Here is a 17,401-nt window from a genome sequence, read left to right on the forward strand (position 1 = left end):
CTTCGTGCTCTATGACGTCAGTTTCTCTCTTCTTTTTCCCAAAGGCCATGTTAGTCTTTAAGTGACCATTTATATAGTTGTGTAACATATGTGAATACATGTAACTTCACTAATGGACATATCTTTGTGGTATCATTGGATATGGTGTCTAGTCGCTGTAACATGTGTATATAATGAATGGCATTGGGAGGCCAAGCGCTGGTCTGACGTGGTAATATTAGTGAAACGCAATGAAGCAGATATTTCTTTTCTTCGCCATCTTTTCAGCTGTTCTTTCAGTAGGAGAAGGTCAGCGATTCCGACGAACATGTCCAAATGTTAACACGAAAGCAGATTTCAACATCACAGCAGTAGGTATTATGTTATTTGTCATAATTACAACATTTAAATCAAAGTACTGAAAGGCTAAACGTATTGAAAAATGTTCACAAATAACCGCAAAGCTCTATTACTTTCCCCATACTCCTACACTTTGGAATGCAAAAATTACTAAAATAAGAGAACCAGAGGCTATTTTTCTTAATTTTAAGCGATTTTATATCTTCTTTAATTCTTATTTGAAATTTGACGACAATGATGTGAACAAATCAAAATAGGTAAAAAAAAATAACAAAATACACACAACCATATATTTATCGCCAACAAGCCAAATGATAAATAGCTCTATGATAAAGTTGACTAAATAAAACCTTTGAAATACCCAAGATGTTGCAATTACTATCCTATCAATATGAGGATTTAGACAAATCGAAAGGACTTTATACCTACTTCTTTATTTTGAATGTATTGCAAAGTAATAGTCCTTACTTATTACAATTATATTTGTAGTTGAGGAAAGTAGATAAGGTGTACACAGCATTTCAGATAGATTAAAGTGTAAGTAATTACATTAAATGTATTTACATGCCTATCTTCCTTGAAGTATCATGGTTAGACTTTTCTTCCGGTAATTATGTCTATAAAGACATAGTTCTTTGAGATTAAACCAGATGTCCATGTATATATAAAATTTACTATATTTTCACTATAGCTACTACTATTTCTGATCTCTAATGCATTAGATAATGTCACCATGACACGATAAATGAATAAATATGTTATGGAAATGTTTCGTTCTAGTTAATTGATAATTATAAACATGAATATTTTGGATTTTTTTAAACGCGCTTTGTTTGAAGGAATATTTTCATTTCAAGGAACTTTGATGCATATTAACAAACCTTGAGAAATCAGCACAATCAACCTTCATCAAATAAAACTAAAAGACAAAAAATAAAAGTCATAACAGAGTCAACGTCATGATCAGTACAGTATTAAAAATATATTATTCATAAATCATGAGCACCAAATGTACCTTGCCTACGAAGCGCAAACTTTTTACCTTCAAAAACTTGAAAAAGTGTCATGGCGGTGGGTGTGAAAAACCAGAAAAAGTGTCATATCGGCTGGTGTGTGCGTGGGACGAACAGTCCAATTCGGTGACGTCAACTGAGGTAAAGTGATGTTATGTATTAAGACGATCTTGCCACAACGACAAGGATTAAAGCAAAATTGATGTTCTGTTTGTAAGTCTTGTTTGTTTATAAGTGCTGTTAGTTGATAATTCAAACCAAGCCCCCAGACTAGCTTCTTATCAACTCGCACGTACAGTGTTCTGTACGCTTACGTCCTGTCGAGAATTCCGTAAAATATATTGTTCCAAATTTATCAATAGTTCAACCACACGGTGCTTCTTTTTTGAAATATATAGTAATCGTATTGTTATTAAAAAATAAACTAATTTTGGATGCTTTTAAAATAGCGATTTGAAAGATCGGCATTATTCACGCAGAAAATTGCCGCTAGAGGGCTCTAACTCTTTTCGATATTTCAGCCAATGAGAAGGCCAGGATCTGTAAATTTGGTCTGAAAGGCCGTCGCAATAGGCTATGCGTACTTATTTTTTACTTATTTATTCATTTATTACGTTTCTAATTTATACAATCTATCAAAATTTCCGTCGAATCTGTTGATATTTCATTTCATCAAGCTACTCTAATTTCACTTATTTTGCATAACTAACATTAATCTATCCATTCCTTTTGGATCTTAATTCCTTCTTTATTCATACATCGTATACTGAAGGCGTTGATAAGTTACAATAACTTGTGCATAATCCCTTTTCTATCTTTTGGCAATAAATATGTTTAAACAATCTATACATTTAAAAGGAACAATTTTCATTCATTCAAACAAAACAATGATATTATATAAAAACAAACATAAAATGAATGGATTATGAAGTATATGTACAAAAAAGGTCTTTTTGATACTTGTATTGTCACTACGTCTAGATAAATTGTTTACAAATACTTATCCATGTATTATATCAATTCAAGATAATATATACACTACGTTTGCTGTTTGTTTACTGTTTGCTTTTTTTTTTCTTTTTTTTTTAGAAATGCTGTTTATCTTACATGCATTTTGTTTGTATACCATTGTGTATGTCTGACAAATCATCGCCGACCCTAAGATACAATATGATTTCATAGTGGTTTCCTTTCCCCCATCAGTTACATGTATGTACAAAGGTAAATTGTTGTCAACAAGCTGTAGTCTCAAACTTCTGACCAATAAGGTACATGTATGTAAGTAGGTAATTGTTGTAAACAAGCCGTAGACTCCAATAAGGTGCGTGTATATATGTACAAGCTTGGCTTTATACTGCTTAACATCTTACCAACACATATGGCTATTGGGGCACGGTCTCAATACATATCCGGGGAATCTCATGTTTTAAGTGCGCGGTTTGTCGGGGATATTTACGTGTGCACCACGAAAATATCAATAAAGGGCAATAACTCTGTTTTTGATGAACCATTTATTGAATTCCCTCAGGTTGTAGGAGTATATGTTGAGATGAATAGTTGAAGAAGTCGTATGTTCATAAAAACACAACACCAAGAATAGATAACACCAGACGTGCTCTTTCTTGTCGTTACGTATTTTGTTGTTGTTTTTCGTCCATTAGGAATCTCAGAGAATACTGGGGACAACTTCATAAAACTTAGTAAAACTCGCGAAGATTTGTAGACAAACAATTGAGTTTTTTGGGGTTTGAGTGAGATCATACATATCTGTCGGGACCTCTGAATGGTTGTAATTTCAACACAGTCCGATTTCGGTAATAGATATACTGAAAGGATAAAGAAACGCAGGGTAATATTTATTCCGATATTTTGAAAACGCGTTCTCCAAATAAAGTGAAACTTTGTGGATTGAGTAATTAGGTCATATTACACCTTGTCATGTATCGAAAATTTAGTCACGGTACAGTGCACAGCTCTGGTAAATGGAGGAAGGAAAAAACAAGAATCTCGTATACCGTGTTGTTCTGGTCTCGTGCAGCGTTGGTCAAGTCATCTTCGTTAGTCTTTATACAGACCAACTGCTTCCCTTAAATTAATTGAGAATTTGATTCGTTTTAAAAATGGCACGACTTACAGAAGTTCAGAGGGGTCAGGCCATTCAGATGCTGATGCAAGGACAGCTGCAAAATCAGGTTGCTAGGCTCTTTGGTGTTAATGTTTCCACCATAGAACGTCTTGTAAGACGTCTTCGGGAAACTGGGCGATTGGCCGATCGACCTAGGTTAGGACGTCCGCGCGTGACGTCACGACGTCAGGATTGCTATATCGTCGTCTCTCATGTGCGTAATCGGCGCTTACTGCCGTTGAGAGTGCACTTTATATTCGTGGAAATCATGGGCGCCCTATAAGTTCAAAAACTGTAAGGAATCGATTACGAGAAGTTGGTGTAAGAGCACGTCGCCCCTACGTAGGTCCACACCTTACCCCTGCTTGACGTCAGCGTCGTATGGCCTGGGTCGCTGCACATGCTCCACGACGGTTTCCACTGAGGCAGTGGAGACAAGTTTTCTTCACGGACGAGTCTCGATTCTGTCTTTATCGATCTGACGGCCGACAACGTGTCTACCGACGTCGTGACCAGAAGAATAAGGGCCGTGACCACAGCAAACGGCGGACACACAAGATATTGATGACTCAGTTCAATTTCAATTTCAAAATCCTATGGGTCCATTCAATTTAATCGGTAGTACCTCTAAACCAATTGTCAGATGCAAAATACAGACTTTGGAAATTTTTAAGCTTTAATTTATCTGTAAGTACACAAAATTTCGTTTTAAATGAAGCCCGATATCATACTTAATTTCTGGTTTAAAGTTCACCCTGCGTTTCTTTATCCTTTTAGTATAGTATTTTTTTGTACGCATATGTATTATGACACCGACAACTCTGTGTGGGAGATCGGTAACTGCTATTTTAGTTATCATTTGTTTCTCCATTTCTCAATTTGTATAAAGAAAAAAACAAAGAAAATGCCGACATGTTATTATAATTCGATGAAACCCGGGCGAAATATGACACAAAATGTATACACCAAGACTCCTGTACCGGGAGAATAAGATTCCGAAAGAACTGGCGTTTTCTGCTATATCGACGACACCTGCAATGTTTATCTTGTTCAATCCAACTAAATAATGTCACATTCCTAAATGTGAACAGAGTAAACAACACCGGAACCACCAGCCATACTATAGGTAGCATGAATCAAATAATTTCTCGTACTCTGCATTAACCTGCATATCTCGAAACCCTGTATTGTGAATTCTCCTGTCAACTGCCACATGACATTGGGAATAATCCTTTGAATATCGAATCAACTGCGACGTATAAACACAATAGGCTGGGGATTCAGGATTGTTGCTATCCAGAAAAGGAAAATTTACAATAGAGAAATGGAAATTAACATCCTTATCATACAGTTTGGTTCAAGGCTATCACGGTAGGTTATGTTGATGAAAAAATCGAAGTAAGCGTATGTTCAGTGCTTAATTTCCATATTTGGTGGGTACATTAACGTCTGTACGAGGAACATGGTTAATGAATGATTAATATATATATTTTAAAGTGTCACTGTCAATACAGTTAGCAGAATAATGTACATATTTGATGATGAGGGGCTATGTATAAATACATTAGTACCCAAATAATCCTTCATTTCTTGTAAGCTAATGTATATGCCTCCACCGATATCAATGAAATACAGAGTACATTATGCACTTGCTTGCCGTAAGGCGTGTGGACAAGATTCCTGACGTTTTAATTGTTGTCAGCTATCAGACAATCACAACTCTTCTTTGTTGGAGGTATGAAACAGAGATCAAAATTTCTGATGACGATTTACTCTTTTCCGTAATTACTCATTCGTATGCACATACCGACCATGTAAATAAGATTAAACCAATATATCGCCTATATCGATTTTTTTTCGAAATATGTTCATTATTATTATTGTTGTTGTTGTTTTTGTTTTATAGTACGAAGGTGACTGGTATGAGCAAAAAAGGTTTCCGGCCATATTTGAACTCGGATTGACATGTGTTAAGGCCAACTACCTCTTATTACAAAATGGAGACATTCGAGTCACTAACTCAGGCATAAACAGATTGTAAGTGTAACTTAACAATAGAACGAGACGTAAAGTAAGTATAAGGTACCTACTAACAATGCTATCTGACGTAGGTGAGTATGACGTCATACTGTTTAAGTATGATGCAAGGGAGCTACTAACATCGCTATCCAAAAATAGTAAATGTGAAATAATGTCTGAAAATTAGGTCACAAAGGTGAATGATTTTCTAACACCGCTACACGATAGTGGTAGGTATGATGTCATACCGGAACAGTATGACGTAGTAAAAAGCTATTAAGTACGTTGCTCGACGATGACAATTGTGACGTCCTGCTGGAACAGTATGACGTAGTAGGAGTTATTAACAACATTACACGACTATGGTAATTGTGACGTCAGGCTATCTGATGATATCTGACAGTTTTATCATACGCAGATTATCTGCATTCAATATTTGTCTAAAAAAAGATAATGTTGATCTTTTGTAAGCTAACCTTGAATACTTCATCTACTTGCATTTTTGTATTGAAGTGTTTTTAACGATCTTTCGAGATTGCAGTTGGAAGGATTCTGTATTTAGATCCCCGATGTTTGCAGTAGTTCTGGACGCCGCTGTTTATCAGCACCTTGGTATCGATTATACACATGTACTTCACGCTCTTAAGAAATAATTTTATATTGAAATTTACTCTCCTGTTGATTGATTTCTTTTAATAGATACAACCTTGTTTTAACCTCTCACAAGGCTATATCTGTATAATGTTATGTGAAATGAAATGTTTTTCAATCCGTTATTCCGTAATGCACCTTTTTTGAAATATTAATTAAGCACATGTATATTAAAACATGATCCTCCATATATTGGTATTTTGTCGTTTATTGGCGTTTTTCACACAATTTGATGTTAAATTTCTTGTTTTCTTATCTCCTTTACTTTGTAATTGATGAAAATAGCACCAAGCAAAAGTTACTAGATAATTTATCACATGGTATAAAAGAAATTATATACACTGTGCTGTTGAAAGTAGGAAATATTCTGTACAATAAATTTCGACTTTTCAGTATATATACTTTTTTTAGCTAAAACCTGTACTCATAAGTAGAAAAATGGCGCTTTATATGTTTTGTAGAAATTTTGCTCATGGACTAAATTTTTGACCGCGGAGTGCATCGCGATTTGGGCAAAAGCGTTAATAATTTCAACTTTTTCCCAGTTGTTAAAGTTTTAAAGCTTTACATTTCTTTAGAACAATTCTGGAAGTCTTAGATAGATTCAAAATCACCCATTTCTGCTGAGTTATCCTAAACTTGAACAACGTGAATCCTGACTCTTGGGGTGAAAAGTACGAAATATAACGTCCAGAGACGCTTTCATTTCCATCCTAGAAAATATCTGAAAATATCTCCTGATGTTCCTCTATGGAAGCATTTAGTCTCAAGGAAAAGCTCAGAATGTTGTCAATTGTTTTTATCTTTTTGTCGCAATGGGGTTCAATAGTAGGAAAATCAATTGGAATTTTTGTTTTTATATTTTACGTCATTTTTCATAAGTACACAAATGTACTTGTTGATAAAAAGGTGGACACTTGTTGAAAAAACGACCACTATGAAAAAACGCCTGTTATTCACAAATGAAATAAATAAAAAAGAATATTACGACATTTCCCATTACATATCTTCTGACAGCTATAGTGAAAAAAAAAGTGTAAAAAAACATTGATTTTAGCTTTTACATTACGTCCCAAAAACTGTTTCTCATAAAAAAATAATTCATGTTTAATAATTTCTAAACATGACTATCTTTGGTGAAATGAAATGTGTAGCCCACCTTACATTTCTCAGGTAGTATTCACATTCCTTCGCTGCATTATCACCTATTGTTTTTGTTTTTTCACTTTAGGTTTCAGATAAAGAAAAACAGCTGACGACTTAGAATTATGTTTTTTTCACAGGTTCCGTACTCCATCAGTATCTGTTGGAAGAGCCACGGTACCGGATCCTGCAGAGCCAGGCAGATTATCCGTCAGTTTCGGTGGTAAGTAGAAAAAATCACAGCGATAGTGGATTTTTTCCTAAAATTATTTTCAAACATAAGTTGTGAATACCGTCAACTCACGTGAATAAAATACTCAACAACGTCATCACACGAGAACAAACAAAACTTAGGTTCTTAGTATCACTGACTAGTCCTAGAAGGACGAAACAGCTGTATGATGTAACATCACTGACGAGTCCTAGAAGGACGAAACAGTTGTATGATGTAACATCACTGACGAGTCCTAGAAGGACCAAACAGCTGTATAATGCAGTTTAATTCATTGTTTGACTCTACTGTATCTAGCTCTTAATTTGTATTTAAAGTTGCTCTTCACTTGTGTGTCTTTTGTACAACCTTAAACACATTATTTAAGAAATTCGTCCTAACAGTCATTATTGGAGAAGGAATTTGAAGTAAAACCAGTAATCAGATACAGAGGATACCAACTTCTATCTACAAAGTACATCTGTGTTATTCACAAGAAAAAGAAAGCATGTGATTGAAAATTCGGTTCTAAAGCATCAGGTATGGATATGTAAGGTGAGTTTAAAGGGTTTTTTTTTTCTCATTCTCAGACAGTGGTTCCGGTCCATACTTGATTCTTGCTACTGATTATAAAGACTATGCCCTTGTCTACTCGTGTCAGTCCTACTTTAATCTCTTCGCCGTCGGTAAGTTATGTTACTGTATTAATATACGCAAATATACATAGCCATTGGTGCTTAAAAATTAAACAAGCTGTAAAAGACCTTTCGACTCCGCCTCTTTTGAGTATTCACCAATCGCAAAGCTGATGAAGTGATCGACGAACAGTGACAACCAATACTTACCCCGACGACATGTCTAAAATCGTCTTCCTTTCAAAAGAATTCCTACTCGCGATAACTACCGCTGAGACCAGTAGAGACAGGTGAGCCGATAGATTAGTCGGTAGAGCGTAGGCCTTCCCAACTTGAGGTGGAGATCCGTGGTGCATGGTCCGACAATTCTCCTCTCGACGTTGTGATTTTCCCAGGAAGCCGAGAAACGGACCGGTCTGTTGTGTCGTTGGTAGGACGCTCTACCCTGATTGCTCTGAACGATATGCAACATGCCTGTCGTGTATTGGTCATTAACTCACTACCTCTAGGAGACCCCACCTCAGCATGTAAAACAAGGGAAAATCCTTTATGTTCTAATTCGATTCTCTCAAACGAAAATTAATTATTCATCATTTACAGCCCAGCCCGCCTAGCTACTAGGCACACAATTTATTCGCGAAAAAACATTTCAAAACTCTCAAATCGGGCAAGATTTACTTAAAGCCTCAATATACTATAAAAAAACAAACTTTATCTTATTTTCCCCGTAATATATGTAACAAAACAAATACTTTCCTTTAATTAAAGAAAATAAAACCGACTGTTTTCAATTTAAATAAAAATTGAAAAAATCGGAAAATAAACAATATGGGACCCACACTAATTCATAATTACCGCTCGTAGCGATGACATTGCGCATGCGCATATTCCATGTGTGTAAACATGGCAGACACAGTACCGACGTCCACCAGTCGCTTCCTTTTTTCTAATCATACATCAGGCCAGTTCTCAATTCTTACGTTATAATTGTGCGTCATGTCGTTTCTAAACTAATTATTCCTTCTAATAATTTCCCAAAAACTGAATGTTTATCACAGGAATACATCAAGTCTACCACAAGACTTACCGTAGACATATCTGCATGTGATTCCTCTATAAGTAGAAACCTCAACTCTCGCGAGATCAGGTCATGAACTTTCCGACGTGGTTCGGCAACAATCGTAATTTCGATGGCGCGTGTTTAAAATGGAGGTTGTTTACAAATAGCGAGCTTCAACTGCTCATATATCAATACTTTATGCACAAAGTCATGGTAACTATTGTTTGAATAACTTAATTTTAACTACATCTTAGAGAATATCTCAATAATTATGTGTGATTCTACACTAAATTTTTGGTGAATGTTACGTATATTGGGGCTTTAAAGTCCATCTTTCCTCCCACAAATGTAGACACATCATGTCCTTAGAGCATCCAACATCTGGATTGCATTGTTACTGGAAAAGACAAACCAAACCAAGCAGCATTCATTTGATTACATAAATTCAACTTTCCCATGCGCTCGTTTACGTAATAACAATAAATATATATATGTGTGTGTGTGTGTGTGTGTGTGTGTGTGTGTGTGTGTGTGTGTGTGTGTGTGTGTGTGTGTGTGTGTGTCTTTCGACGCATGCGTATTCGGTGTTTTCTTTGGCGCATGAGAACTCATATTTATTTTTGCAACACTACTTGATGCTATATCTTGTACTTTTTTATAGAGTTCGCGTGGATCCTTAGGCGAGACAACAGTCAGCAGCTACAATCTGACCTTCGGAGTCGGTTGTATTCCATATTACTTAAGTACGATATTCAGCCATCCCGGTTTCTGGACGTTTATAATCCTACCTGTTAGATAACGATTAGTAGGCGTTTTCTCGGCGAGAACCCACTGTGAGAAAAAAATCATCATTTTATCCTGGAAACTTGACTTATTGAAGTTATTATGAATATTGGCATATCAAGAACTAATTTTATGATAAAAGTAAATGTATGTGAAGGAAATTAAAGCTGTTTGTTTTGTTTTGTTTTTGTATTTTTTTTTTTTTTTTTTTGTAGGTTTGTTATTATTATTATTGTTGTTTTTTTGTTTTTTTGTTTTTTTGTTATATTTATAGAAACTTTATACCACGCCGTATTTAGTTACATAACAACGCAGACCATATACAAATGAAAGATATCCGCAGACAAGATAGAGTAACTTTCCAATGACTTTCTCATTAATTCAGAAATTTATGGAATGAATTATAGATCCATAATATAAGCTTTGTTTAGCTTTACGATTATTGTGAAACAAGTTGTAAGCAAACTCTATCACTCCAGTTGGCCCGGGAATACTCCGGACACTTATTTAAGAGATTACATCAAGGGACATATATGATATCTACTGGAACTTGAAGTAGATGAGTACTTACCAGGTCAGGACCATTAGACCTAGAACGGTTAGAATAGCTGCTCTGACATAATGAATTGTGAAGTTAATATCAGATAAGGAATGTGATATCAATATTAGAGCCATGAGAGACTATTGGCTGAACACAAAATATATATTTTTTCTCATCGTCGTCTGAGACTAATAGAATCTTCCCCTACCCTGAGGGTATGATAGAGAAATCTCCAACCCGAGGAGTGATTTTTTTGTTGTCTAACCCGAGGCTCTACGGAAATTTATTATATCTATAGATTATTGCCATATTTAGAAAACAAAATTTGGCAGTAGCAAGCAAAGTCTAAATGACGTTTCGACAGCGTCATTAATATCAAATTCACCTAATGAACTCCAATTAAGTGAGTTTAGTTTGTCCTTGACTAAATCATTCCTCTGTCAAAAAGCCAGACGTTACGCTTTACACCCACTGCACTGGCTTGATAGTATTCAAAGAACATTAAATAGGACAATGTAGCCGATTGGTCAAGGAAGCCTTCTCCAACATTACTGATGATGGTATCATCACTAGTGCAGACAATAACAGGTCGGGACTAGATGAGCTGATATAGGTTAAAAGGATGAGGTACTTCACGTAAACGTGACTAGTGGTATTCTGTTACGATATTTGTTTTGAAATCACCGGCTATCACAATACGAGATATGCCTGTATCCTATGTGTTTACAATAGAATAGTAAGTCATGGACCATATGATGACAAGAGAGTCTGGGATCCGTCAAAACTGTAATATAAACGGGTTTTTTTCTGAACATTATGCATTTTCTGACACATTGAATAGTAGCTAGTTCTAATCTGTTCTTCAGTTTGTAGGAATACCTTCCTATACAGATACATACATGCCACCGTTGATCATATGTACGGGGGCAGAAGGGGTCAGAATTTCTGCGTTATCTTAAGTGGCATGAAATATCATTTGAATTAAACATTTCGTTGTTAAAAATAAGATTATTATATTACTTTGTAAGGAATATTAAGTTTTTGTTTAATACTTTGAACATTATGATGATATGATAATAACTAGTATCTGTACCTAACTGATCACAAAGCATAGGTAACGTAGACGAGCTAGCAGACATAGGCCAGAGTTCAGTTCTATATCTCCAGATATCATCGATTACCTATTAACCAACGTAAGAATAAGAAAATAGTTCCGTAACGAACAAGAAAGACGAGGAACTGAGACTGAAGTCGTTGTCACTGGATAATGACAAATATCGGCTGATCAATGTACAATGTATTTATACAAAGTCATGTTCGTCTGTCAGAAAAAACAAGCAAACTGGACATGTAGGCTACTTTGGAAATACTCCTTCAGCCATTGAATACTTACTTTAACATGAACTTAAAATGATATAACAAAAGTAGCTGTTATCCAATACAATTTGTACACAGGTGATGAAGACACGGAGTCGAGCACGGCATATACCAGAATGAGCAAGGAGGTGTTGATGGCAGTTTTGCGAAAACTTTGCATCAGCACCCAAATGTCCCTATAGAATACCAATGAACTACTGGTAGTGTATTCCAAGGACAATGTGGCGAAAGAATGCAAAATGGGCGTGGTTTATTAACATGCTTGCAACATTTGTAACAGTTTGGGACACGCATCTCGGAACATCTGTCAGACGTTGTTAAAAATCGAAAACCAAAGTTTTCACAAGCAACAGCAGGAAAGTTTCAGAAACAAATGTAATATATCAACCCTCATAGACCATGCCAACATACAGAGCTACAGCAGTTACACGAGGGTACTGATGGGAGGGGATAACTCGAAACATAGAAAGATCAAGGAATCCATGTGGAATAAGGGGGGAGGAGAACTGGAAGGTGTGTGTGTCGGGAGGGGAGGATTCCAGCTGAGTCATCTTTATGACCCCATTTTATCAGCCAACAAGAGGCAGAATTGAAGAAATATCAATCGTCCATCAGACTACATTATAAAAATACTTTTGGGACGAAAATATTTCACACCTGACCTTACGCGTTCGTCCATTTACCAAAGGGTGACTTGTCGTCAGTCATTTGCACTGAATGTTTGATTTAGGAAACAGATGTTTTCGAAAGCTCGCAAATTTTTTTCCAAAGCCTGTTTATTAATGAAGCATTCAGCGTAAATGGCATTGTTCTGGAATTTCACTTTTAAAGCATTCACTTCTTAAATCTTGTCATGACTTTAATATAGACAGGAACGTTTTGTTTGTAAGAGTGTTAGCATCAGGATGACACTAAAATTGAAAGTAAGTTACCGTATTTGAAATCGAGTGCTAGTTTCAACGAGATACGCTTAGAATATTTGTTTTCTTTAGCAGTGTGCAAAAATGTAGGTATTAGATAAAGAATTAGGACCAGGAGTGGTAACAAGTTATTATTATTTTATTTTTTATTTTTTTGTTTTGTTAATTATTATTTCTTATTATTTTTTCATTTATTCATTTTATTTTACCTCCGAAATCTGGCCCCTTTGAATCTACATATGTTTATATAAGACCTTTTGATAATTATCTTCCCCTGCCGGAGTATTCTATAATCTTACAAGCAATCGGAGCCTAATTTGGACCTTCTATAGTAGTACTTCATTCCGTTTTCAAAATACTTCAAATCATTTTGTGATGGAATTTCATAGAATAAAAAGGAAATCGACACAGTAAATTTATACCATAAGTTATTCTAAGTAACCAGGATGTATTTTTGCTTCCCTGGAATCTATTCTAGATAATTAAAAGATACAGGTATACCGACGGTCTGTCTTTAACCATAACAATTGCGAGACACAATTAACAGTCTTTCAAAATATGCAACATTTAAGAAGAATACCGAAATGCTTTTATTTTCTTTCATGGTACCATCCTGTCGTTCAAAACAAACATTAAAGATAATTATATCACAATTAATTTTCGACTCTGCAACAGTGTATATAAGGGTTGCTGTTTTTATTGTCCTTTTTCCCCCTATCCTTGTAAGTTTTATGCAAGTGATTTTGTTTTCATAGCTGTTAAAATATGTATTTTCTATGAGATTTCCAATTAAAACAGGGATCCGTGATAACCCTGTTGTGACAGCTATACATAATACGTTGAATTCCTACTAACACCCGAAAGCGTTTGTCATGCGCACTAAGGAGTGCTGCGCGTGCCCAGAAGGTATGATGCCAATCTCGACCCGTACACATGCGGTCTCGGTGTCTTGTCTCGCATTTTAATCCAGAGCTGTTTTCTATCACCTGTTGTCATTGGAATCCGACATAGGGAAACACCCTACTTAGGTCAATAGGAACTGGCACATTTCCGGTCACCTAGGTATGACATACGTCCGGTCAACTGGAATAGTCATTCATCCAAAAGTTTATAGCAAAACAGATATACCTATATAAAACGACACGTGTTCTGTCAACTTAATGTACTCGTTCACGTTTCTTGAAACCATACATATCTGATTGTAAGAAATAACCATGCACAGCTTAACACAGGCCAACCAAGAGGTACAAGATAAATGAAATATATCCACTTAATGAGAAACGTCAAAAAAGGAAAATACATGAAACAATACACATTCCGGGTCAGCAAGAAGCTTTACATATTCGGTAAAATATAAACGACTCGCATCTGGTCAATTTAAACTATGAAACGCCACGGATCGACTTAAAACGAAAATAGATTTCTAACAAGCTACCTTTTTTCATTGGTTGTATATAAGAAAAATTCGACACAGAGCGATGTTATTTCGGGCTTCTATATACCATTCGGGTTGAAAAAATTCGCCAGACAGTTTGCTCGAGGCTCTACTGGTAAATTTGTCTTATCGTAAAAATATTTGGAATGACACCTGTGAGTGTTTTACCTCGGGTGAACAATATCTAATGGGTATGATGCGGATAAGCAATTTGATTCCACAGGTACCAGTCTGAAATTATTTCACTCACGAGGAATTATTCAATAGTTCTCGCTTTATATCATGTATATGTGTGTTCATACGTAACTTATAACAATGTTATAATCGAGTTTGGAAAAAATACTGTTTATCATTGTTTCAGGATTTCAGGATAATTATTCTATTTCGTTAAAAAAGAGGCAGATACCGAGAACCTTATGATTCTCTTAATTATCATAAGATGCTCGAAAGGGACACATTTCATGTAACCGACGACAAAAATAAAATAAATACGTGATGGATTATATTTCATTATATCACTGAAATGCATCGGTTATCAAGCGTTGTTTTCATTTAGCTGCAACTATTTACCATATGTTCGTACGCTTCGTAAATAAATGTTAACTCTACTTCTGTATGAATGTCGTTTATTTAACACACGTTTATTTATTTAGATTTTATTTTTTTTTTTTTTTTTTTTTTTTGTGTGTTTTTTTTACTAGCCTGTTAATGTATTTATTTATCTGTTTATTTATTTGATGTATACATTATTATTATTATTTCGTTTCGTTTTGTTTTTTCTTTGATGTTTTTTTAAAGAAACTTTTGACTAAGACATACCTAGAACGATATTGATCACTGGACAAACAAAGATGATAGGAAGTTTGTTAACAAGATATCGCCTTTATTGATAAGGCAATGTTGTGTTATAAAAGTACAATAAAAGTTATGTTTACTACAATGTCTCCGGTTATCTATGAAAGTCATCATTTGTAAGTCTCCAGGCCATCTAGGCACTACGACCACCTGTTGTCGGAACACAACACCTCACTAAGTACCCTTGACCGCTGGTCGGAGCGAGAGGGATGGACGCTCTCTCTAGATTTGTGTTTCTAGTGTGTTTATCCACAGTTTCTTCGGCTTTTGGTAAGTGTTTTTATGCTTTAATTACTTTTTCATTTTTCATTTATGATATGCTATTTTCTGAATGTGCTTAGAACAATGGAATTTTTACCTTTACATCAGTTTGATAGTATGAAAGTGAATGAATGGTTAATTACATAAACAAATAATTCTGTAATGTAAATTTCACTTCCTTTACTTTTATATGTTATATTATACATAGGTAGTGCTATAGAATAATTTTTTTAAAAATACGCAATATTTATCTCTTTTCGATGTTTTATTTTTGTGGTTTGGGGAAGAAAATATAAAGAAAATACTTACATAACCATCAACAAGGGCGATAACTGATTTAAACTATTGAAACCAGAACACAATGAAATTCAAAACTTAGTATTCATTCATTCATTCATTCATTCTTTCATCTGTCCGTTCGTTCGTCCCTTCACTCGTTCGTTAATTCGTTCGCATTATTATGAATTTCTTAGCCAAGTCAATCAGCTATGACGAGCTCTATTTATTTACACTGATAGTTTCTTAACTACTTTCGGTTCATTGCACATCATATATGTAGGTTTTAAAGCACTAATGAGTATTTTCTTGGAATATGATGAATATGTATTAGTACTTTATGGATGAAAATATCTAATTTTCTATATTTGTGATAAGAATAATAAAAATTAAAAATACTAACACTTGCATTTTTTACGCTGAAATATCGAGTGAAATTTAAGACTGCAGAAACTGAGACCATCATGAAGGTTACGTGCACACATCTATCTTTATATGTGAAGTACATACAGTATTTTTTTCAAATTTATAATATTTTTCAAATTTATTAAGCAATAATCATCCACGAGATTTTATGGGGTTTTTTTTATTTGTTTGTATTTGTTTTTGTTTCTTTTTTTGTTTTGTTGTTGTTGTTTTATTTATTTATTTTTTTGTTATAACTAAATTAGAAACACGAAAATGAGTACCACACCTTAAAACAAAGCTTTAACAGTCGAAAGCTCTGAACGGATTTTCTTTTTATTTTACCCTAAAGTAAGTATACTTATTCTGGGTTACATAGAAGCATTTATGTATAATTAGATTGTGATTCCAAGTGGAGAGTTCTACATAACTTAGCTTGATACATTTTGCAATAATACCAAATGTTCTCACAATCTGGGAAAAAATCGATAGCTAATTCATAGCTTGATCGACTACCCTTATAACTACGCAGGTCACTGGAATCCGATGTAGATGCGTGCCGACCGATGATCATCGATAACGAAATGACCGCTGGTCAGTGTGATCAGTATGGGAGATAGGCGGGCCTGTTAAATTACCGCTGGCTATACTATTGACCAGTGAATCAAAAATAACGAAATCGAGCTTAGTTTTGTAAATATAACTTAAATTTGCTATATCCTATGTGATTGCTTGTTATAGACGTAAGTGTGTCTGAGAGAACAATAAAAATGTTGATTTTTTAAAAAGATTTTTTCGCCTGCGATATTCTGTATCATTTTTATAGATTTAAAGTTAATGTCATGACTTTAATGAAATAAGACATAGAAAATCGTCAGTTAGGTCGCTTTGAATATGATTTCTATGAAACAAGCTATAACGGATATTCGATAGCCTTTCCAAAATTTGTTGAACCAAAGAGTGTTAAATATCTAATTTTGCTACCACTAATTTAGGGGGAAATAAAAAAAAAACAAACAAAACATCCAGTTCTATACATGAATGTGTAAAATTGTTTTATTTGTCACAGTTATGACACACCAGGTATTGGCAACGTTGAGAAGTTGTCAGTGTTGATAATATAACTATACCAAATATTTTGTACATGTGACCGATTTAAAGAAAAAAATCGCTGTTATGATTCGAATGGATCCCAGCTGCAGGAAGGTATTCATTCGTTCGTTCGTGCGTTCCGTTCATTTCCCTGAGTCAATCCCGTGACATCAGTATGAAAAAAGGTTATCAACCGTTGTTTTACGAAGAATGTAGAACATGTGTACTTCAAAAAGGATGAATAGGTTTGACCCTAAGTT

General features: G+C 34.9%; 2 protein-coding genes across 2 annotated transcripts in view; both read left to right on the plus strand.

Moving 5' to 3' along the window:
• The first annotated feature begins 230 nt into the window (after window positions 1-230).
• On the plus strand, window positions 231-9,991 carry LOC132556960 (apolipoprotein D-like). Its single transcript, XM_060221424.1, has 5 exons — window positions 231-350; window positions 5,384-5,514; window positions 7,431-7,517; window positions 8,096-8,187; window positions 9,858-9,991. The coding sequence occupies exons 1-5, from the start codon at window positions 231-233 to the stop codon at window positions 9,989-9,991; spliced, it is 564 nt and encodes a 187-aa protein (XP_060077407.1).
• Window positions 9,992-15,316: 5,325 nt separating this feature from the next.
• LOC132556961 (multiple epidermal growth factor-like domains protein 6) overlaps window positions 15,317-17,401 on the plus strand; it is a 29,276-nt gene continuing 27,191 nt past the window's right edge. The window contains exon 1 of the mRNA XM_060221425.1: window positions 15,317-15,377. Within this exon, the coding sequence (XP_060077408.1) occupies window positions 15,317-15,377 (61 nt within the window). The remainder of the gene's footprint in view (window positions 15,378-17,401) is intronic.

The sequence above is a fragment of the Ylistrum balloti genome, unplaced genomic scaffold (genome assembly GCF_031769215.1).
Source record: "Ylistrum balloti isolate Yb309-2 unplaced genomic scaffold, AGI_CSIRO_Ybal_v1 Utg370612, whole genome shotgun sequence".
In the NCBI taxonomy this organism is placed as follows: Eukaryota; Metazoa; Mollusca; class Bivalvia; order Pectinida; family Pectinidae; genus Ylistrum; species Ylistrum balloti.